Source organism: Lynx rufus, unplaced genomic scaffold, assembly GCF_022079265.1.
Source record: "Lynx rufus isolate CCGP_SWC_20201006 ecotype Redwood Valley unplaced genomic scaffold, mLynRuf1.p SCAF_6, whole genome shotgun sequence".
Classification (NCBI taxonomy): domain Eukaryota; kingdom Metazoa; phylum Chordata; class Mammalia; order Carnivora; family Felidae; genus Lynx; species Lynx rufus.
Genome location: NW_025814878.1, coordinates 13,990,008 through 14,013,132, shown reverse-complemented (window position 1 = coordinate 14,013,132; position 23,125 = coordinate 13,990,008). Strand labels below are relative to the sequence as shown.

At 37.1% G+C, this 23,125-nt stretch overlaps 1 protein-coding gene across 2 annotated transcripts in view; it reads left to right on the top strand.

Annotated features, from left to right (window-relative positions):
* Positions 1–23,125, top strand: part of GRM1 (glutamate metabotropic receptor 1) — a 423,633-nt gene that overhangs the window by 385,628 nt on the left and 14,880 nt on the right. For both annotated transcript variants that reach the window (XM_047102524.1, XM_047102525.1), the window contains exon 7: positions 843–1,773. In XM_047102524.1, coding sequence (XP_046958480.1) covers positions 843–1,773 — 931 coding nt within the window. The remainder of the gene's footprint in view (positions 1–842; positions 1,774–23,125) is intronic.

Below are 23,125 nucleotides of genomic sequence, written 5' to 3'. Positions count from 1 at the left end.
ATTCTCACAATTTGGGAATACTGGCCCAAACGAAACACAAAGTTCAGTGAAGGGGTTGTCTCCAGGACCTGACAGATTTCTCTCTCTCTGCAAAATCTCTGCAAAACAGACTTTATTCTCCATCTGAGGAAAAAGATAAGCCAGGTATTTAGGAACACAGTGCTGTCTCTCCTTTCAAGAGATGTGTGATGGGAGATTCCATTCTTCCTTGGTACCTCTAGTAGAGGCTGATAACTCAAAGGCCCTCAGATGCCACAGATGGGTTATACATAATTCAAGGGGTGAGACAAAGTGAGTAATATGTAATAAATGGGAGAATGCAGATTCTTCTAAAGAATTCAAATAAAATTTATGTTTAAAACACTCTGCTGGTCAAGATAGTTCTTGTCTGTGAGCTAGACTTACCTCTGGACAGTTATGTGAAAATAAACACGTTGTTAATTTATTGCTTACTAGCTTATTCTAGTACATTATTACCATTTAACCTTCCCTGGAAACACAGTTTAGCTTCCTTCTTTTTCTTTCTTTTTCTGAAAGTGTAGAACGAAGTTCCACCCACGGAGTGGCATCCATTTATAAAGCTGGTGTTGGGAGAAAAGATTATTTTTATAGGCTCAAACATGTCACATTAGGCTTATGACGAGATCAGGTTTGAGAACATGATTGTCCAGACAAGCCAATAGTGTATATTTACTTCTGTAATAGTGAGACATTTTCACACGTAATTAAAATAACGCAAATCGTGGAAGATGTGAACATAGCTGTGCTTTCTGTAGCTGGTAAGCGATGCTATTATTGATCAGCAGAAATCTTGGATTTTAAAGCTATTTTTCTCGTTACAGGCTGTGAACCTATTCCTGTGCGCTATCTTGAGTGGAGCAACATAGAATCCATCATAGCCATCGCCTTTTCCTGCCTGGGCATACTTGTCACCTTATTTGTTACTCTTATCTTTGTGCTGTACCGGGACACACCAGTTGTCAAATCCTCCAGTCGGGAGCTCTGCTACATTATCCTAGCTGGCATCTTCCTGGGTTACGTGTGCCCTTTTACTCTCATTGCCAAACCCACCACCACATCCTGCTACCTCCAGCGCCTTCTGGTTGGCCTCTCCTCTGCCATGTGCTACTCTGCTTTAGTGACCAAAACCAACCGAATTGCACGCATCCTAGCTGGCAGCAAAAAGAAGATCTGCACCCGGAAGCCCAGGTTCATGAGTGCCTGGGCCCAGGTGATCATCGCCTCAATTCTGATTAGCGTGCAGCTAACCCTGGTGGTAACCCTGATCATCATGGAGCCCCCCATGCCCATTCTGTCCTACCCAAGTATCAAGGAAGTCTACCTTATCTGCAATACCAGCAACCTGGGTGTGGTGGCCCCTCTGGGCTACAATGGACTCCTCATCATGAGCTGTACCTATTATGCCTTCAAGACCCGCAATGTGCCCGCCAACTTCAATGAGGCCAAATATATTGCCTTCACCATGTACACCACCTGCATCATCTGGCTGGCTTTTGTGCCCATTTACTTTGGGAGCAACTACAAGATCATCACCACCTGCTTTGCAGTGAGCCTCAGTGTAACGGTGGCCCTGGGGTGCATGTTCACTCCCAAGATGTACATCATTATTGCCAAGCCCGAGAGGAATGTCCGCAGTGCCTTCACCACCTCTGACGTAGTCCGCATGCATGTTGGTGATGGCAAGCTGCCCTGCCGCTCCAACACGTTCCTCAACATTTTCCGAAGAAAGAAACCAGGTGCAGGGAATGCCAAGTGAGTTATCTGACCCCGCTTTGCCTCCCTCTCTGTCTTTTCTCTTTTCTTCCATTTGAGTGAATCGCGTTCTTCCATTTCCCCAACGGTTTTCATTTCCTTTCTTAATCTTTTCTCTTTCCTCCCCCCCCCCCCGCCCAAATGTCATACTCTTCTGCAGTAGGAAATACTAAAGGTCTTCTTTGTTTTCATTCCTTTGAAAAAGCCAGGAGCATGAAACAACAACCAGCTGAACATAGCCTTATTCTTACCTAGAATCTGCAGCTTCTGTTCTGCCAATAATTGTTTCCTTTCACGCGGGTCCTCCCCTGTATGGAGCATCAGCACATCTCTGGGGGCTGGGTTTGAGATGCAAATTCTAGTTCCAATTTTTAGTTTAGAATATGACTGAATAAAGTTTCTGATTTATTTTTATCACGCTGGAGTCTCACCATTACTAACCTGGGTTGGAGAGGAAGGAAATGAAGCCCCTGTGGAAATTTGACTGTTTCAAAATTTGAGTGCAACTAGCAGCAAGTCTTTCCTGAGAGATGTTTCCTTAAGCAACCCTCCTACCATGCCCCTCTTACTTATTGAGCATGGATGTATAATAAAGATGTTCCATAATGCTACATGAGAATCGAGCTACCTCTACTGCAAGCTCAAGATCAGAATGGTTTGTTTCTGAGCCATAAAGCACCAAAAGAAAAAAAAAAAAAAAAAAAAAACAGATAAAGGTGAGGAGCTCCAAACTGACATGGATGCTTGAAGTTCTAAAGGTACTTGACCCATCCAAAACCTCCTCTATTTTCCTCATTAGCAGTGTTAATTTTTCTGTTTGAAACAATCCTTTAAAAGCGAGGAATTTTAATACAAATAATTGTAACATATACATGGTTTTATAACCCGAACAAGTCAGAAGACAAGGGGAATAGGTGTTATTTCCCCCCACTTTGTAAGGGAGGGAACTCAGCCACTGTGAAATTCTGTGACTCCTAAGTGTAATTCTGTTTAGTTAGCCGTTCTTTGTCTAAGTCTTAACTTGCATGAAATTTCTCATCTTAACACATGTCAAAAAATTGACGTGCCTCTGTGTTTTGTATCTTTACTTGTCAAGCAGTGCCAGGGGCATCTTTTACAGAAATCCTGTAATTGGTTTGAGGATCGGGTGAAGGAGTCTATAGGAAAATATATTTTTTAATCCATAGAATTACTATTATTTCAAATAATAAATAATAGTTTTCCAGCATTAAGGGGTAAGGTCATAGTGCATGCCTAATTGTTGCCGTATCAATTTCAAGTTCTGAATAAGATACTGGTCATAAAAGTCGCTTAGTCATTTTTTTCCCTTGCCAGGCGTTTCACGCTCGCCAGCACCCCCTCAGGAGCAGGCCCCTAGCAGGGACTCATCAGTAAGCGTGAAGGCAAACCAACAGTGCCATGAAATGAGAAAAGAATAATAGACCATAGCCACAGAATCCAGATGTAAAATGGCGCATAACAATTTTCATTAAGAGGGAAAAAGTGAGAAGAAACGCAAATGAGAAGGGAGAAAACGCTCTTTAAGCTGGAATGTTTGTAGACACTAAAAGATTTCCTTGATTGTGTCTCAAATGGCCTTGTGAGGGTTCCATTCGACCACCTACCTTTATGCACGTCCACGTTTCTGACTTTTCTGACTTTATTATGGTTCTTCAGAAACTTTCGTATGATTTTTGGTCATAGTCATTTCTGAAAGCTGTTCTAGCCGTTAAATGAAAGGAGAGACCTATGTGATCAAGACATCTTGTGTTGCTACCCAGGGATATGCGTTTTTGAAAGCTCTCCCAGTGTTTTTATGTCCCCTTGTACACAGAATTCTATAAGCGCCTGTCCGAGAGCAGTGGCTAATGAATAGTATATAGTGCTTGCTGCTGGGATAAGCTGATGTTACTTTAACAATGCTTAGCAATTCTCTGGCAGCCAGGCATTGTTGTACATTCAGATCATCCTCTCATACCCGGAACCTCTTTCCTTATAAGCTGAGAATATTCCCTTCACTATTATGAATTTAGAAAAAAAATGTATTTGGGATCCTGCTTTTAAGAGAGAAATCAGCTTGTTCTAAATTGTATTGGTTGTCTAAGAAGTGCCGTTTTACCAGTAAATTGCTTATCTATTAGCTATAATTTATCAAGTTCTATCGGATTATGATGGTAGGAAATATGGTTCTAATTAATAACATGCAGCTTTTTTTGGTACAATCTGTAGCTTCTGAAGGGTGTACCACACAGCTGAGCTGATGTACAGAAAGTATTTGAGGCTAAACTTCTACCGATCACAGCCATTTATGCACTTGTTTTCTCATTTTTTCTTCTATGGCTTCTCTTGTAACTCTCTATGAGACTGTAATTTTAAATTAATAATATCAGTGCCTACATTTTTACCTTTTTAAATGTTATTTTGTGTTTTTCTGGTTTGTCTCCAAACTTACAAAAACCACAACAATCTAATATTTTTCTACAGCAACTAAAATCTAGCAGAGTTGTGCCAACTGGAGCAAGGGGCTGAAAACTCTGGAGAGCACATCACCCAATGAGTTTATTACCATTCTGGATGTGTAATTCCTACATTTATGGTGCGCTGAGGGTGTTCAGCAGTCTGCATATGTAGCTATAAACACAGAACAGCTGCTGTAATGAAGAGCTTCCAACTGATCTATCTGTTTGAATATCATTCTGAGGAGTTGCAAGTCTGACTACATCCTCCTAAGAGGCTGTTTCTGAGATGCTTGGGAGGGATGACGTCGTGGGTCTGTTTTTGCAAAGTTTTCTGCAGTTTTTAAATTCGATTCACAGCTAAGCATCTGACACAACCAAAGGTCTGGGCACTTGCTTTGCATTTTCCAAAAAGTAATTTAGGAGGAGTGTAACCAAAAAATTGGGTGTTTGGGTTACTTACAGTCAGACGTCCGATTAAGCATAATCCTACCCTAGAAGGTGGATGGAGTCGTATATTGCCTTTGAAATCTCTAATTCTTTAGCTGTTAATTTAATGTATTTGAATAGGAAAATATTCAGGCTTAACCTAAATAAACCTAGTGGTAAAATGCACTTTCTTGGCAATAGAAATTCCTAGACATTCATAATCAAGTAAATTTTTAGATACAAATTACTTATCACTTCTTTTTAAGCAAAATGAGTTAACATTATATAACTGAAAAAATTAAAACATTATATAAATGACATGCTTCTTTTAAAAACTAGGGTATTAATGACGTCAAACTATTATTTCTAGATATTTTCTGAGTAAATGACCTCACTGAATGCCACTCTGATGGCATAGGAAGCTGAAATGTGACAGTACACTCCTATGGCCTTTTGCATGCAAAACTAAAAGCAATTACAATCACAGAAATACATTACATTGATTCAAGGAAGTAATTTTAAAGTGCAGGTTCCTAAATGAATAGAATATTATTATGTTCCTGTGATTGTGTCCTAAGCATTTGAGTGCAAAAGCTAAGTGAAATACCAAATAGAAAGACGCTCCGAGGAAATTTTCCTCTTGGTCTGCTAGAAACATTTTTTTGTCTGCAAGCAGAGGTCACTAAGCCTGCAGCATTCGTGACTGTGCCCTGCGTATGCCTTTTAATTTGACTTGCTTCTTTTGATTATTAAAGGAAATATGAGAGAGAAGCAACGGACATCACAATCAAATAGAAATAACATGTTTTTTTTCATAGAAAGAACTCAATCATTACTCTAATAAGCTTATGAATGAGAAAATATGTCATTTTGAAATCATTTTTCTCATAAGCATACAATAAATGGCTTTAAAAGTATATTGTAAAATAAGATGAAAGTATGGTAATTCTTCCCTTGCTTTTAGAGTAAATATCTGAAGATTTTATCTAAGTACTTGTCATAGAATTTTACTACTCGATAGTAACATTCATGGAGAATCTACTGTTTGTTCATTCACTTATTCAATCAGCCATTGTTTCAGCACTGAGCTTAAAAGCACATGGGTACTTGATGTGGCATCAGATCATATTCAGAATAAAAAAAGATATAAGAGGCAGGCACTGATTGTACCAGTCTTGCAATATAGTCAGGAAGACACCCAAAAATATAACTAAATATATGGGGCTAGGTGCCACAATACCACAATACAATAATTTGAGTGTCAGAGAAGAAAGAGATTAGGTTCAGCTAAGGGAGCAGTAACTGTGGAGGGATGGGACAAAATTTCTTAATAAAAGTGACCTTTGAATTTGACCCGAAAGGATGTTTTTCAACATAAAGTGAAACTTCACAGACATGAATGGACTTTCAGGCTACACCATGGAATCTGGTATGAGTGAGTTACATGGAGAGGTGTAGTGGTGGGTGAATTTGTAATGCAGAAAGAGGACAGACTGTAGATAATGGTCAATGTTCTAAGAAGAAGCTCAGGTATTTGTTATATAAACTGCAAAGTGCACACTCTCAACAATAGCCAAATTATGGAAAGAGCCTAAATGTCCATCAACTGATGAATGGATAAAGAAATTGTGGTATATATACACAATGGAATACTGTGTGGCAATGAGAAAAAATGAAATATGGCCTTTTGTAGCAACGTGGATGGAACTGGAGAGTGTGATGCTAAGTGAAATAAGCCATACAGAGAAAGACAGATACCATATGGTTTCACTCTTATGTGGATCCTGAGAAACTTAACAGGAACCCATGGGGGAGGGGAAGGAAAAAAAAAAGAGACAGAGAGAGGTTAGAGTGGGAGAGAGCCAAAGCATAAGAGACTGTTAAAAACTGAGAACAAACTGAGGGTTGATGGGGGGTGGGAGGGAGGGGCGGGTGGGTGATGGGTATTGAGGAGGGCACCTTTTGGGATGAGCACTGGGTGTTGTATGGAAACCAATTTGTCAATAAATTTCATATATATATAAAAATAAATAAATAAATAAATAAATATAAAGACACACAGGGGGCCCTGGGTGGCTCAGTCAAAAAAAAAAAAAAAAAAAAAGATTTTTGTGATCTTTTATGGTCATGTGTAAGCTTCATGGGAAGAGACTGACTATCGAAAGGGTAGTTAATAGAGTGCTACAATAATCCAAATGACAGGTTAAAAATGAAAGTTATAAAATAGAGCAGTGGAGTGAAAGTCAAACCTCAGGTACGAATAGGAAAAAGTTTTCTGAGCTTGATTCATTAGAGTTGGGTTATTGGTTTGGAAAGGGGAAGGAAAAAATAAAAACTAGACTACAACTCTCATGATTTGAGCCTGTGTGACTAGAAAAATGCAGCTACCATGATGGTGGAATACAGATGTAGAACTGGGGAGATGTGAATGAGTTGAGTTTCAAACTTATCAATTGAAAATGCAGTGAAGGCATCCAAAGAGAGTCAGCCATGAGTTGTTTAGAAATTTAAGTCAGGAACTCAAGAGAAAGTCTGAGTCAGAGCTCTAGATTTGAAGTGGCCAAAAGAGTGACTATGACATAAGAAAAGAAGAAAGTAGGAGGAAGAACATTAGGGGACACTTGCACTTGAGAGATAAGATAATTGAAGAAAACCTGAAGGCAACATAAACAAAAGGCAATAAACAAAAGAATGGTGGGAAGCAGGAGGACTGCAGTATCCTGGAAACCAAGGAGGAGACTGTGTCTTAGCTCAGGTTGCCATAGTAAAATCCCACAGACTGGGTGCTTAAACAACAGACATTTATTTTCTCACAGTTCTGGAGGCCAGAATTCCAAGATCAGAATGCCAACATGGTTGATTTCTGGTGAGATCTCTCATCTTGGGTTGCAGATGGCTGCCTTCTAGCTGTATGCCCACATAACTTCTTCTCTGTGCAAGCATGGAGAGAGGGAGAGAGAGGGAGAGAGACCTATCTGGTCTCGCTTCTTATAAGAGCACCAGTCCCAGAGGAGGACCCCACTCTTAGAACTTCATGTAACCCTAATTACCTCCCAAAAGCACCATCTTCTAATGACATCACATGGGGACTTGAACTTACAAACTTGGGAACAACATTCAGTGCACAACAGACTGTTTCAAGAAGACTGAGCTTGGGATCCTTGGGATCCCCAAGGATGGAGACTCTATGGTTATCCTTGAGTAGCTTCAGTGATATGGGTAGAATTTCTGTTGCAATAAGTTGAGTTTGGGCATTAAAGGAATTTAAAATTCTAGCCAATATTTAAGGAGGCTAGGAGTGACATAATAAAAAAGAAATTTAAGCTTGTTTGTAGTATCTAAGAAAGGAGCCAACAGAGAAAGAAAATGGAAGATATAACAGAGAGATCACGTGGTTCATGCTAAGCCACCTGACCCAGAACTGTGCCATTACAATACAGCCCTTTGTCATCTATTGACAGCTCTGTGACCAATGAAGCATCAACTCTGAAGAACACGTGGATTGCAGTTGATGCTAGTTCTCACTTAGCTACATGTTATGTTGCTTGATACTAAAAAGAAAGATGAGAAACATCAGGCTGGGAACTTATAGGACTTTTAATTAAAATCCAAAGATATAACCCTTATTACTGATTTTATCAGACTTCTGGACTTAAAATATTGAGTGTAGGACCTGAGGAGGGACGTACAAAGGAAAGTCTGGAAAGTAACGTGTACTTTCGTGTAACTACTGGGGGAGGTAGAGGATTCGCAGCTCATAAGTAGAAGTCGTTTGGAGAAGGACGAAGGTTGTTGTGTATCCAGACTCAGCTGGAGCTGAAACAGGTCCCTTTATTCAGTTGTGATTGAAAGGAGCTAGAAATCCTTGGATCTCTCCCTGACAGCCAGTCATAGTGCCTGAGCCTGCCAGCATGAGCACATTTTGTTTGGGGTAAAGACTTATGCTCCTTAAAAAGTAAGCCAAAATGTCATCACTTCCTGAAAGGAGTCACCTGGAAGCACAGTAGCCATAATTTAGAATGGAAGTAAGTAAGTCAGCATGTCACATGTGGAGAAGTTGTGCCGCTGTGAGGGACCACCTGCAGAAATCACAGGCTTAAGTGTGGGGAGGGGTACACGACAAGACAAAGGGTGGATGGACACAACTTGTCCCCCTTGAGGTGCAGCAAAATTACGGTCACCGCTGTTTTCTTGTTTGTTCTCTCTTGTTAATAATATACTTATTTTTCAAATAATACAAAAATCGCTACTTTTACTACTCATATTTTATGTTTTCAAGTTCTATACTGAGACCATAAAGTGCAGACTATCTGACAGCTTCAAAGAGGACATAATTCCTTTTGAATATAGATCACCATTTATATTTCTTTCACATTCAAATTAACTTGCATGACTGACACATATTCAAGTTCCCAAACTTATTATTTTATCCTCATATGTAAACAGTATGTAGTTTCTAAACTGAATTCAGAATATTCTATATGAATATACATAATGGCCCAAGAGAGGTCCATATAAGACAATTGTGCAAAGAAACTAAGGCAGGGAAAGCTCAGGGCCACTTTTATAAGAGTATGAGATGGAACTAAAAGCATTGTTTTTTGGATACAATCATTTATTTTCATCATTCTAATAGCTGTTTATGTCTAGCTGTTTACATACCTCAACAATGTATGTATTCATTCATGCACTCAATAAAATGAATAAGGCATGTAGACTGCCCTCAAGAAGTTCATGGTTTATTGGTATAACATGCCATTATAATAAAATTAGGTAAGGGGAATAATAGGAATGGTGATTCAGGTGGATGGGTAAATTTAGAGTCAGAAGTTTTATCGAGTGTAGGTCTGTTTTTTGTCTGTTTGTTTGTTTGTTTGCAAGGCCCCACTCTATATAACAGTCACCTGTTACCAGAAGACATACTGGAGACCCACAGGCTAAACCTGACCATGGGTGTTCTCAGATCATTAGAGATCAGATCATCTCAGAACAGAGCATAAAGGCTCATTAATTAGAACCCTTGAGCTGCAAGTTATAGAAGCCAGCTTAAGCTAGCCTAAGCAAATTTATTTTCCATTTATATAAAATAAATAGGAAAATTGGTGCAAAGAGCATAGTACAGTGCCTAGCATATAGCAAAATCTCAATAGCTGTTAGCTAGTGACATTTGAATTATGGAGGTAGGGGAGGACGAATGGGAGTTTAACATAAAACTCTGAATTACACTATCATGTAAAGAGAGTTCTGAAAACTGGCTGTATGCATCATCATTATCATCAGCTCATGATATCTATGCTGTGTAGCATGGAGGAGCGTGTATCTGCTGAAAGTGGAGACATGCAAGTGTTACTCAGTGTGAGATGTGTGTGGGAAAAGACATCCCGTTTGACATGGCTTGGCAACCTGTCCATGCTTGGCCACAGCTAAAGAAAGATGAGGTCATTTGCATTCCATCTGTGAGTGTCCAATGTAATGTGTTACCTACTGGAAAGCGAAGCAGATCATGTAAGCAACATGTTTGTAAAGCTAGTTCAAGAGCAAAACATTAACAGCTTGCAGAATGAAGAACAGAACAAGAAAGTACCAGTGGATTTGTAAGCTTCAGATCATGAGAACAGAGGCTTAGACTCCTTAATTAGAACTCTCTGGCTGCAAGTTACAGAAGCCAACTGAAGCTAGCCTAAGCAAAAGAGCTGGGCTATTTAACAGAAAGAATGTAAGGAATACTTTCGGTATCTCATGGTAACAAGATTTAGAATGCTTCTGGGTCACATAGGGGATTTGGCTCCTGAGGAGAAAGGTCTCAGCCTCACCTCTTGTCTCCCTGCCTGCCCCCTTCCTTTTCTCCTCGTAGATATGCTTTTTCCACATCGTGGGTCCTCATGGTCAGTCCAAGGACAACCATCCCAGTGCTCCTGAGTTGCTGTGTTAGAGATCCAGCTACCCAAAGAGACTACTTCAGTTCTCTCTACCTATGTGGCTTACATAACACAGAAACTGATTGGCTATGTCTGGTTCATGTGTCTATCTCAGCTTAAGGAAGTAAGGACAGTGTGTGGAGTCACAGGGTATAAAACTGTCTTCCAAAGGCGCATCATTCCTGTCCCCCATGGGCAGGATCAGGGAGGCAGTTTGCAAAAAGGGGGTACGATTGTGAGAAGTGTCTATACCAGAGTAATCCCATCTCCATCTCAAACCCTATCCTTTCTTCCTTGACCTCTGAATAAGTAATTTCTAAGTGCCAGGATTTTATATTTAAAAATGTTGACCAAAAGACAAAACCTATACGTGGCTAGCCAGCCAGACAAAAAATCCATCACCTATCTATGCAAAATGTGAGTGATTCTTTCAAATTTCAGTAGGTATGCCAATGGAAGGGAAAGAAAATGCCATAGCTCTGACACAACATTTATTATAAAGGTATGCAGTATAGAATCAATAAATTTAAAAAACAAACCTGTATTTGCTACTTTTATAAAGGATCTTGGCTATAAAATGCTTCTCAGGTGCTTGAAAATGAACAAAGAGGAGGGGAAAGATGTTCTGTTTTGTTAAAGGGAAATAGATGATTAGGACATTGTCTTGTGAATGAATTAAAATACACCATAAATTACAGGCCAACAATAAAATATTATTTATTATTAACACTGGTTAATAGAATATAAAGAGAAAATAAGCATATATTTTAATCAAGTTAATCCAAATATATTATTATAATTTGATTTTGTTTCAAAAGGGTAAAGGAAACCTATAATTTAAGGCAACTTAACAATACCTTTTATACAGATTTTCTTCAAGATAAATGAGGGGTCCACTGCTAACAAAATTAGGCCAAGTCCCTAGTGACGCTGCTAAATATATTGAAAAACGACCACTTGAAAGAAATCAATAAGAAATATTTTCCTTTCTGTGATTTTCCAGCTATAAAAATATATAGTGTTACTTTGCTTCTAGTAAATTTTCTCAAACACTGTGGGAATTAGTATCATTTTCCACTTTGCACTGTTTATGTTACTTGGCTTAGATGGGTTTGGGATGGGGAGCGGGAAGGTGTTAACAAAGGAAAACAAATAAAGACATACATGATCACAGTAAAATAGAAGGAAGTATGGCCATGGAGCAAGAGTGGCAGTGAGGAAGCAGAAGGGATGGATCTGTGTCACCAGCCAGCCCTGTGACTTTAGCCATCGATTCTGTCAGTGCCTTGTTGCAAGCCTTAGTACTTCAAGCCATTTTAGTAAAGTTTTCATAATTCAGGCCTTGGTTTAAAATATATGGACTACTTTAGAGACTGTGGACAATTTACTGGTGAAGAAATATTGAATGGTCTGTGGCCCCACAGAATTTCGAGTGGAGTGGAGGGCACCAGAAAGAACCCTCACAATGACAATGTGGCAGAGTAAAGTCCTAAGACAGAGGAAGGACAGCATGTTCAGGAAGCGTAATAGAAGGGGCCTCTGGTGTAGACCATGGAGTCAGGGGTGGGGATCTAAGATAGCTAAGAATAACAGCTGTCTAGACCATTAGCTAATCCATTAGCTAGTCCTAGCAGTGGGTTAAGGTGGGGGAGGGTACAGGGAAAGTGTTTAAAGCAGGAATCCCTATGTGAGAAGATAGAGAGGCAAGAGACACCACATCATATAGCGGTGTGGACGGGGGCAGTTTTCAATAGGGCCGACAGTAATTTCTTACACACAAAAAATGTTTGTTTAGCTCTGAATGGTTAAAAGCCAAAAGTTACTCCAGGGCTGATCCTAGCATGAAATCACTTTTGCTCTAGTGGTTAGATTGGTTTCAAGGCCTGACACATACCTTTTACGTTTGGGAAGAGAACCACTGCTGACTCATTCACTCAACAAATTTTCAAGTGTCCCGTGTGTGGGGGACACTGGTACAGTGCAGGGAATATAACAGTGAACAGAACAGATCCTGCCCCTGCCTTCGTGGAAGTGAAAATCTAGGCAAGAAACCAGACACCGAATGAGTAATGACAAGTGTAGTGAGTGTTGGGGCGTCTGGGTGGCTCGGCCAGTTAAGCTTCCAACTCTTGATTTCAGCTGAGGTCATGATCTCACTGTTGTGACATACAGCTCCACATCACTATCTGCCAAGCAAGTGGAGCCTGCTTAAGAGTCTCTCTCTCTCTCTGTCTCTCTCTTTCTCTCTCTCTCTGTCTCTCTCTGCCCCTCCCCCCTCACACTGTCTCTCTCAAAAACAAACTAACTAACTAACAAACAGAAAAACAAACCAAGTGTAGTGAGTGTTTATAAGAATAAATATGAGGTGTTACGGGGTGTTATTACAGAGCTATAACTGGTCCCAGTGCATGGAGGCTGGACATGTTCCAGGAAGAAGTATTATTTAAATAAGACTTCTGAAGGAGAAAAGGGGTTAGCTAGGGATGGAGGGAGGCTAATAGGGTAGAGCAGTCAAGCAGTCAGAATGTAAAGGCTCTGAGTAGGAAAAATACTCGTGGCTGAAGGAAGTGAAGCAATGGAATAATCAGCTATGACCAAATCAGTGTCTAGTTAGAGGCCTTAGGAGCTAGGATCTCACTCTCTGAACCATGGAAATGCTCTAAGGTCATAAAGCAGGACTGCACTGTCACCCATTAGATGTGTGTTGTAGAGCTAACACTCCATCCTCAGCATGGAGATTGCACTGGGGAGCAAGATTCGAGACTCTGGACTCTGGGATGAGGCTATTGCAGGGTCCAGGTGGAAGATTACAGTGGCCTGACCTAGGGTTTGGACAGTTGGTGGCAAAAAGGGAGATTGCAGAGAAAAATGAAGACATAAAATATAAGTAAAAGTAACATTGCTCACAAAATCCCATTTAAGACATATAGAAGAAGCAGAAATACGCAGTTACCTCACGGTTGTTTGGGTCCAAAGCCTATACAAATTGAACTTTTACCAGACTAAATGTATTAACCAATCTATAACATGATTGATCTATACAAGTAGGGGTGGATCAGACACAAAAGCAGAGAAAAGCAGTCACTGAAACAAACCTTACAAATGACCATAGACCATTGTGATATGGAGGTAGGGGAAGGGGCTGATGACCCATGGGCTTTTTGAAAATTTGAGTTCAAATTGTAAGATGTTCCTTAGGATTAATAGGGTAAAACAAGCTATCTTAGCCTAATGCCATCAAATGTTTAATTATTAAATCATGTAATGTCTATTATATCCGTTCTCAGGCTTTCTGATCCAGAAATTCATAGCTCATGTTATTTACTACATATATATATTTCCTTTATTCCACGAGAAGAGTCTTAGTTTCCAAGGAAACAGGAGATGATAGAATTAAAATATCTCAGAAGTATATATTTATGTTATTCCACAATAGCCATACACGTGTCTTAGAATAACTACTAATACAATAACAATCAATTAATTTCTCAAAAAGAGGTCCATACAGTAGTTTGCATCTGATCTTTCCATCCCTCTTATTTAAAATAGTTTTACTGTAGGGGCACCTGGGCAGCTCAGTTGGTTAAGCATCCAACTTTGGCTCAGGTCATGATCTCACAGTTGTGAGTTCAAACCTTGCGTCTGGCTCTGTGCTGACAGCTCGGAGCCTGGAGCCTGCTTTGCATTCTGTGTCTCCCTTTCTCAGTCTGTGTCTCCCACACTCATGCTCTGTCTCTCTGTCTCTCAAGAATGAATAAACGTTAAAAAAAATTTAAATAGTTTTACTGTAGCTATATTATATGAGTATATACACATTACATACTATACTTTCTCCCTTTTAACCCTCATTTATTCATAATTCTACAATCAAGGATGCGTTTACTACTTACCTCCAGTCCTTATGATGATGTCCTAGTTATTTTGGTAGTCCAAAGCCCATACGCTTAGCCCAGAGTAGATTTTTCAGGGATTTGCTCATGAGAACAATAGTCACTTAGTTTTTGCTGGTTGAAAACAGTTCATCTACAACCTTTATATCAGATGCTAGTTTTGCTGGCTATGAAATTTAGAAAGCACGTTTTGTTTTCCTAAAGTAACTTCAATATGTCATTCTAGTTACATTTAATATAAAGCTTTGCTGCCCCAAATTCTGATGATAATCTATTTTCCCTTATAAAACACTTGCTGTTTTTTCCCTAGACATCCAAAATAAATGTTTTTTCCATTTCCTATAAAGTCTGGTTATTTTACTAGAATGTGTCTTCTTATTGGTTTTCTTGGGTCAACATTCTCAAGTACACAATATTCTCTTTCAATGTGTAGTTATAAATCTTTTAAAATTTCAGTAAAATTTTCTTGAGCTATATATGTGTAGTCTTCAGTATTCATTTCCTTGCTTTGTTTTTTTCTTCAAGCGTTTCTAATATCTATACATTAAATCTTTTTTATGTAGTCTTCAGTATTCATTTTCTTGCTTTGTTTTTTTTCTTCAAGCATTTCTAATATGTATATATTAAATCTTCTTTGGCTAACTTTGATATTTACATTTTCTCCCTAATCCTTTTTATTCTTTCATTTCATATTCTTTTTATTGAAGCACAGTTACATAATTACATCGATATGCATATATTTTAATGGAAGTTTGATACAAGTTATAAAGTTGTGTGTTATACCCCTGTAACCCACATGCAATCAAGATACAGAGCATTATCTTCACCCTAGAAATTTTCCTCATTCTTTTCTAATCGGTCCCACTTCCCATCCAGAGGCAACCACACTACCGTGATTTATTAGCCTTTTCTTATTCTTGAATTTCACAAAAATGAAATAATACAGTAGATTTTCTTTTATGTCTCCATTCTTTCATACAGCATGAGATTTGTTGATGTTCTTGCATGTATCAACAGTTTATTCCCTTTAATTGGTGAGGATTGTGACATTGTATGAATATACTAAAATTTGTTTGATCAATCTAATGTGCTAATGTGCATTTAGGTTGTTTCCAACTCTCACTATTACAAGTAAAGCTACATTCAACATACATATACTAGTTTTATGAACAAATATTTTCATTTTTTGGAGGTATGTGTCTAGAAGTGGAAATGCCGGATGATAAGGCAGGTATATATTTAATTTATAAGAAACTACCAAAGAGATTTCCATGGTGATTTTTCCATTTTATACTCCTACCAAGAAAATAGGAGATCCATTTGGTGTTGATAATCTTTTACATTTTAGTCATTCTAATGGGTTTGCAGTAGTACTTAATTATAGTTTCAATTTGTATTTTCCTGATGACTTAATGATCTTAGAATTCTTTTCATGTATATTTTGGGTCATTTATATGCTCTTTTGTATGAAATATTTATCCAAATTATTGCCTATTTTTTACTGGGTCATTTGTATTTTATTACTGACTTGTAACTTCTTTTTATAATCTGGATTTAAGTTTTTATTGGACATACATATTGTAGTAATTTTTCTTAATTTGTGACTTACTTTTCATTTTCTTAGTGATATCTTTCAATATGTGGAAGTTTTTAATTTTGATAAAGTTCAATTTACCATTTCTTTTATGGTTAGTGCTTTTCTGTTCAGATTAGAAAATCTGCCTACCCTAGGTCCTCCATTTTCTTCTAGGATGTTTATAGTTTTGACTTTTATATTTAGAACTATGATACTTCTTAATGTATGGTGTAAGGATCAAGGCTCTTTTTATTTTCTCTTTCTAAATAGAGATCCAGCTTTCCCAGCTTAATTTTTGAAAAGTCTTTACTTCCCTCACTGACATTGGTGCTTTTATCAAAATTCAACTGAACACACATGGACCCTCTATTCTGTTCTATTGATATATTTGTGTATCTTTATGAAAATACCACACTGTCTTCTATTCCTGAATCTTATATTGTCTTAAAATCAAAGAGTGTAACTCCCCCAGCTTTATTATTGTGTTGGCAATTCTGGGTTTAGTGTGTCATTGCCATTACTAAAAATGTCATCATTATGTATGACATTACTTCTTGGGTTCCCATAGATTTCCTTTATCAGGATGAGGATATTCCTTTATGCTCTCAGTTTGCTGAGAGATTTATCATAGATGGGCATCAAATTTTGTCAAAATCTTTTTCTGCATCAGTTGAAATATGTTCTTTTTTTATTTTACTCTGTTAACTTGGGGAAATATATTGAATTATTATTAAATATTTTTTAAATTATTTTAATGTTTATTTATTTTTGACAGAAAGAGAGACAGAGCATGAGCAGGGGAAGGGCAGAGAGAGAGGGAGACACAGAATCCAAAGCAGGCTCGAGGCTCTGAGCTGTCAGCACAGAGCCCAACGTGGGGCTTGAACTCACAGACCGCAAGATCATGACCTGAGCCGAAGTCAGAGGCTCAACCGACTGAGCCACCCAGGCGCCCCTGAATTATTATTAAATATTAATCCATTCTTGAATTTCCTGATATGTTCTCCTCTGTATTGTCAGGTTGAAATAGAGTGTACTTTGTCTGACATTGGTGCGGCTAACAGCTTTTATTTTTGTTTGTGTTTGCATGTTATATCTTTTCCATCCTTTGCTTTTTGGCTTTTTTTGCATGCTTATGTTTAAAGAGTGTCTCTCCTAAGGTACTCATAGTTAGATTTAGATTTTGTTTCTTAGTCTGATAATACTTACCTTTGAATTAGAATATTTAGTTAATTTACACTTGATCTCATTGCTGACATAGTCATATTTATATCCACTCTTTAACTATTTTCTACTTGTCTCAGTGGAATGATTACTTCCATTTATGTTTTCTCTCCTATTTTTTTTTTCTTCGTTCTTGCCTTCTTTGGATTAATATAGCATTTTACTATTCAATTTTCCCATGTATTAATTTGTTAGCTTAACATTCTTTTATTATTCTTTTTATGGTTACTCTAGAGATTATAAAAAGTATTTCCCAACTTTTATAATCTCAAATAAATTCGGAGTTTTATCACTTTCCAAACAAAGCGAGGATCTTAAAACTCTTTAATTGCGTTTACTTGGTGTCAATTTCTGTGTTTTTGTTGTGCATTTTAATTCTGCACATATGTTAAATCTTATTTTACGTTGCTATTATTATTTTGCACAGTCAATACTTACTTACATACTCCTGATATGTAAGTCCTCCAGTGATGGACTGAGATGACTTGAGTGTGTGTTGTAGTTTTACAAAGTTTATTCGGCTTCACCTGGTGCATCCTGTTACTAGGGTACAGCTATCCAGGGGTCCTGTGAGTCCCCGCTGTTTCCTTGGGTTCAACATTTTTTAAATGCCTTTAATTTCAATTTTGATTCCTCAGGGCTGTGAGACCTCCAAAAGCTTCATTCTGATTTCCCACAGTTTTCTACTTAACTTTGTGTCCTGTGCTTTGTGCAGTCTGAAATTTGCACATTTTTCATCAGGGAATCTACTAAGTGTTAGTCTCTCTCTCTCTCTTTCTCTCTCTCTCTCTTTCAGTTTCTCTGTGTTTGTTTGTTTGTTTTGCCTCTCTCCAGAATCTTGGCTCCTCAAGTCCTTGCTGACTTGGAAGACTTGAAATCAATTTTTGTGTCTATAGCCCTACGCATTTATAAAGTTTTTCCTGTTTCGTTACCTCTTAGTTAAGACCCTCTGCCTGGATTTTCAGTCTGGTCTCATGAACCAAAAATCATCAAATGTTCCAAGGGCAAAATAGCTTGAAGGTTATCTGCTTACCTCTCTGAAGTTCTCTTCTTTCTGATTTATTGGTACCTTGGATTCTGGTTGCCATGACAGTATTCAATGTCTTTAAATGGTTTTTAAAAAATATTGTATCAGTTTTTTGTTAATTGATCTCAGTGGGAGACTTGGTTCAGTCCAAGGTATTACATCCTACCCTGAAGCAGATGTCCTCTTATACCAATTTTAGTATCTCCTCCTCTCCTTTTTCAGTAAGCTCTGATATCACTATGGTTACTTTTAGGGCCATGGTGTCTATACATTGAATACTAAGAAAGAAACTCTATGATAATTGACTATTCAGTTCTTTTTCAGGTTTGATGGATGGTGACAGGAAGATATTAATGCCTCTACTGAAAGAGAAATGATAGCATAAAATAAACTGTAGTAGAAACACGTATCTAATATTGATGTTAGTGCCATAGCCAAGAATATGAGAAGTTTTACAGAATTCTAGACTTTTTGTTATCATTCCAACTTCAATTTTAAGCTTTTTACCAAAGTAATTATCTCTTTTTTCTTTTCTTTTTTTTCAATATTTTATATTTTTTTCAAGGAATAGGAAAAGAGTTGATTTACATTTCTGGTCTCTTTAGCAAATCACATATATAACAAGGATTCATCATTTTTAATTGACCAAAATTAAAAATAAATTTGAAATTATGATTACTAATGAATCATAATTTATGATAAGTTATCAGCTATTTTCTGTTTTCCAAACACCTGCATTAGTTTGCCATGATCACTGTTTGTATGCCATGTATAACACGTTAGGCAAACATGATTTTTGTGTAATTTAATTAGATATTTGTCAAATGCTGAAGAAACAAGAAGCATAAGACATGACTCATGCTCAAATTGGAGATAATAACATATGTAAATGTACAAAACATACAAAAACTTTATGAATGCTATAATTTAAGTCAATTTAGACAACTGTGACCCCCATCTGTATTTATAGAGATACACAAAATTAATGGCTTTTATCAATACAGAATAGAATTAGCTTCATAAGAAGAGTCTTTAGTTGAATGAGTATTAGTTCTGACAGAAATTTGAGATAATCTAGTAGAAATTTTCAAATTTTTAAAATTTATACCCCTTTTTTCATTAAGGTATTATTGAGATATAACTTTGTATTAATTTCGATGTACAATATAATCATTTGATATTTGTATATTTTGTGAAATGATCACCACAGTAAGTTTAGTTCATATCTGTCAGTATACAAAGTTACAAAAGTTTTTTATTTCTTTTGTTATGAGATAGGAACTCTTAAGATTTATTCTCTTGTCAACTTTCAAATATGCATTACCATATTATAGTGGTTTGCATGAAAAGTATTAGCATGAATATCCAAATTCTATAATTTCTATTTGATATTTTTCCTTAGTAGCTCATATTTTAATATATGTTTTTAGAATTTTTACTTTTTTTCAGCAAAAGAAAACACATTCACAGATTCTATTCAATGCCTTGGTTTATTGGGGTAAAGCCAAGAAGAGAAGGAATTTTGCTCATGAACTATATGTTATGATAAATTTATTTTTGGAATAATAGTTATTGTTTATTTTTCATATATTAAAAAAGTGATAAATATTTATTGTAGGAAATTTTTAAAATATAGGAAAGCACAGAATAGCTGATAAAAATTATCTAAATTCTACCAATATATGGAGAAAAACCACCATTACCTTTTTTTTTTTTATTGGTATATTCTAATTTTTACAGAAACACACAAATACATATACACATTATTTTTACTAATTATTTGTAAACTTAATTTTCACTGGAGATTTTATGACATTCAATATTTAATATTAGGATTTGGTATTAGTTATAGATACAATAATTGTTTTTGATATTCCTAAAACTACCAAAGTGATGGAGAAGCTCAGAAGTATTTTTGACTTATTTTCTATTAGAAATATTTCTAAGTTCTGTTTTGATTTTTTTCAATCATTTATTAATTTACTGTAAATAGGTGACCACATGTCTTTTTATGTCCTCCAAAAGTCCCAATTTATTCATTTTGTCATGACATGACTTTCAAAGCACTCCCTTCATCCTTAAAAGCAATTATTCATCCTTTGCATGAGAGATTATATGGTTTCCTTTTATTTCCAAAAGTTGGGGCAGGATAAATGGGGGATAACTGGCACACATTGGTAAATCTGGCATGGATCCTGCCCTTCAGAAACTATGGCTTTCCAATGTAGGCGATAAGAATTAGCATCAATTAGTTATATAACAAAAAGTGAAAAGGATCACAAGAGAAATGCAAAGATATAATATACATTGTGATGTGGTCAAGAACTTGATAAACATCTTAGAATGCTGAAGGAGCTATGTGCAAAATTTTGCAAAAAGTAGGAAGTTTCAAGGAACATATATGAAAGACTAAAACTTCTTACAGTATCAGGGAATTACTGAAGTGATAAGGAGGGCAAGACTAGAATATCAGAGAGAGAAGAACTGAGAAGTGGACCAATGGTCTGCAGCTGCTTTGCCTGGGGGAGTATCCGCCAACTCCAGACCCTGGCTGGGGGCTTAGTGGCCAGGCATGGACTAGGCTTAGTATCCAGGTATGACCCAAGCAGAGTCAATGGAGGGAGAAAAGAAAGCAGAAGAGATGCTGTGGTCTTGAAGCTGAAGTGATAAAATGCAAAGCAGAGAGGCTTCCACACATTCTAGCTTCTCTCTCAAAACATTTGCAATTGTCTGCAGTTGATTGGATCAGAAACATTAAAAGATAAGCTACACACTTCTGATATATGGAGTTATTTTTCTGAGGGCTTCCAATGCTGAGAAGACAGACCTTCCTGTGGAAAGAATGAGAAACCACCTTAGCAACCATGTGAGGCCAGACTGACAAAACTGGAGAGGCACTCAGTCATGTGGTCAAGGTTCCACATCAAAACATTTGCCTAATTCTGAAGATGTGTGGGTCAGAAAGCCAAAAATCTAAATTGAAAATCTTTGAGAAGCTGACCAGAATCTCCCATAGCCTCTTAATGCTGAGGTGTACTAGTGCACAAGATACTCTATTAAAAATGCTGAAGAGGTAGCTCAGTTGGTTAACCATCCAAATCTTGATTTTGGCTCAGGCCATGATCTCACTGTTCGTGAATTTGAGCCCTACATCGAGCTCTGGGCTAACAGCACAGAATCTGCTTGGGATTCTCTGTCTCCCTCTCTCTCTGCCCATCCTTCGCTCTCTCTCTCCAAAATAAACAAATAAACTTAAAAAAAAAAAAAAAGCCCTGAAGGGATATTCCCTACTGTAGACCAATTCCTAACCCAATTATAAACTAACTTTGACTCAGCGCAGTCTGGATTAGATTAAGATGATATGTCCGCCTCTACTTAACAGATAAAGTGGTAAAACAACTCTTAGCACAGATAATACCATCTACAATTTACAGCCTCTAGAGAACCTTATTTTGTGTGTGTGTGTGTGTGTGTGTGTGTACATTCCTATGTGTCTTATGTGTTTAGGCATGGAAGAATTAATATAACCAAAAAATCAAGGGAAACAGACAATAGAAACAGACTCACAGGTGATATACTGATCACTGTTGGAGGATGCTAGAAAACTAAATCATTACTCTGAACACTGGTAAAGAAAAGAAAAGAATCACCATTTGGCTTGTGTTTTCTGTTTGAACTCTACATCAGAGGAACTGAATAGCTGATGAGGAGAGGTCCTACTTCAGAAAAGAAATCTAGTTGACAAATACAGAAGGAATGTAGAATTAGATTACCATTTTGCAGTTTTGTAATAAAATAATTGATCTTCATAATGATCATCAATGACTGCTAAAACCATTGGATGAAAGGCTGATGGGAAGTTTTATAATGTATGCTTTAGAGTGACTACACCTAAATGCACTGATCAATCTTAATGTGATTAATAGACAACCTGATCTATGTGCTTTTTGATCTGGTATAATAGAAAGTAGACACTACTTCCTATGAATTATATTCCCTGCATAAGCAACCATGAATCTGATCAAGCTCTCAGATCTAACTATCAATTCATAAGCAATAATAGGTCACAGAAAAATATGTTGATGACACTATAGGGACTCAATAAGTAAAACCCATAATCTGGGAAACAATCAGTCTTTCTTCAACAAATAAATAGCCAGGAAATGGGAGAGGGGAACACCAACAGACTAAAAAAGACTTAAGAGACTCATCAACAAAATGCAATTTGCAGATCTTGTTTGGATGTTGATTTAAAAATCAAAAATAAAATAAAAATATATGAGACAATCAGGGAAATCCAAATACTATAATATTAAACATTTAATATCAAATATTAAAGAGTTACTATTAATGTGTTTTAGATGTGATAATGTTATTGTTTCTTTTATTATAAAAATGTGCACCTGTATTATAGGCCTATGTACTGAATTGATTAAGGATAAAAGACATAATGATTTGGCTTTATTTATTTATTTATTTATTTATTTTTAAAGTGTATTTATTTATTTTGATAGAGAGCACAAGCAGCACAGGGGCAGAGAGAGAGAAGGAGAGAGAGAATCCCAAGCAGGCTCCACACTGTCAGCACAGAGCCTGATGTAGGGCACAAACCCATGAACAGGGAGATCATGACCTGAGCTGAAATCAAAAGTTGAATGCTTAACCAACTGAGCTACCCAGGTGCTCCAACTTAGCTTTACTTTAAAATTAATAACTGGCTAGTATAGGTGAAAGAAGATTCACAAATATATTGATTATTAGTGAAGCTGGATATTAGGGAAATAGTGGTTCATTTTAGTGTTTTCTCCATGTTTCTATATTTTAAAATTTTT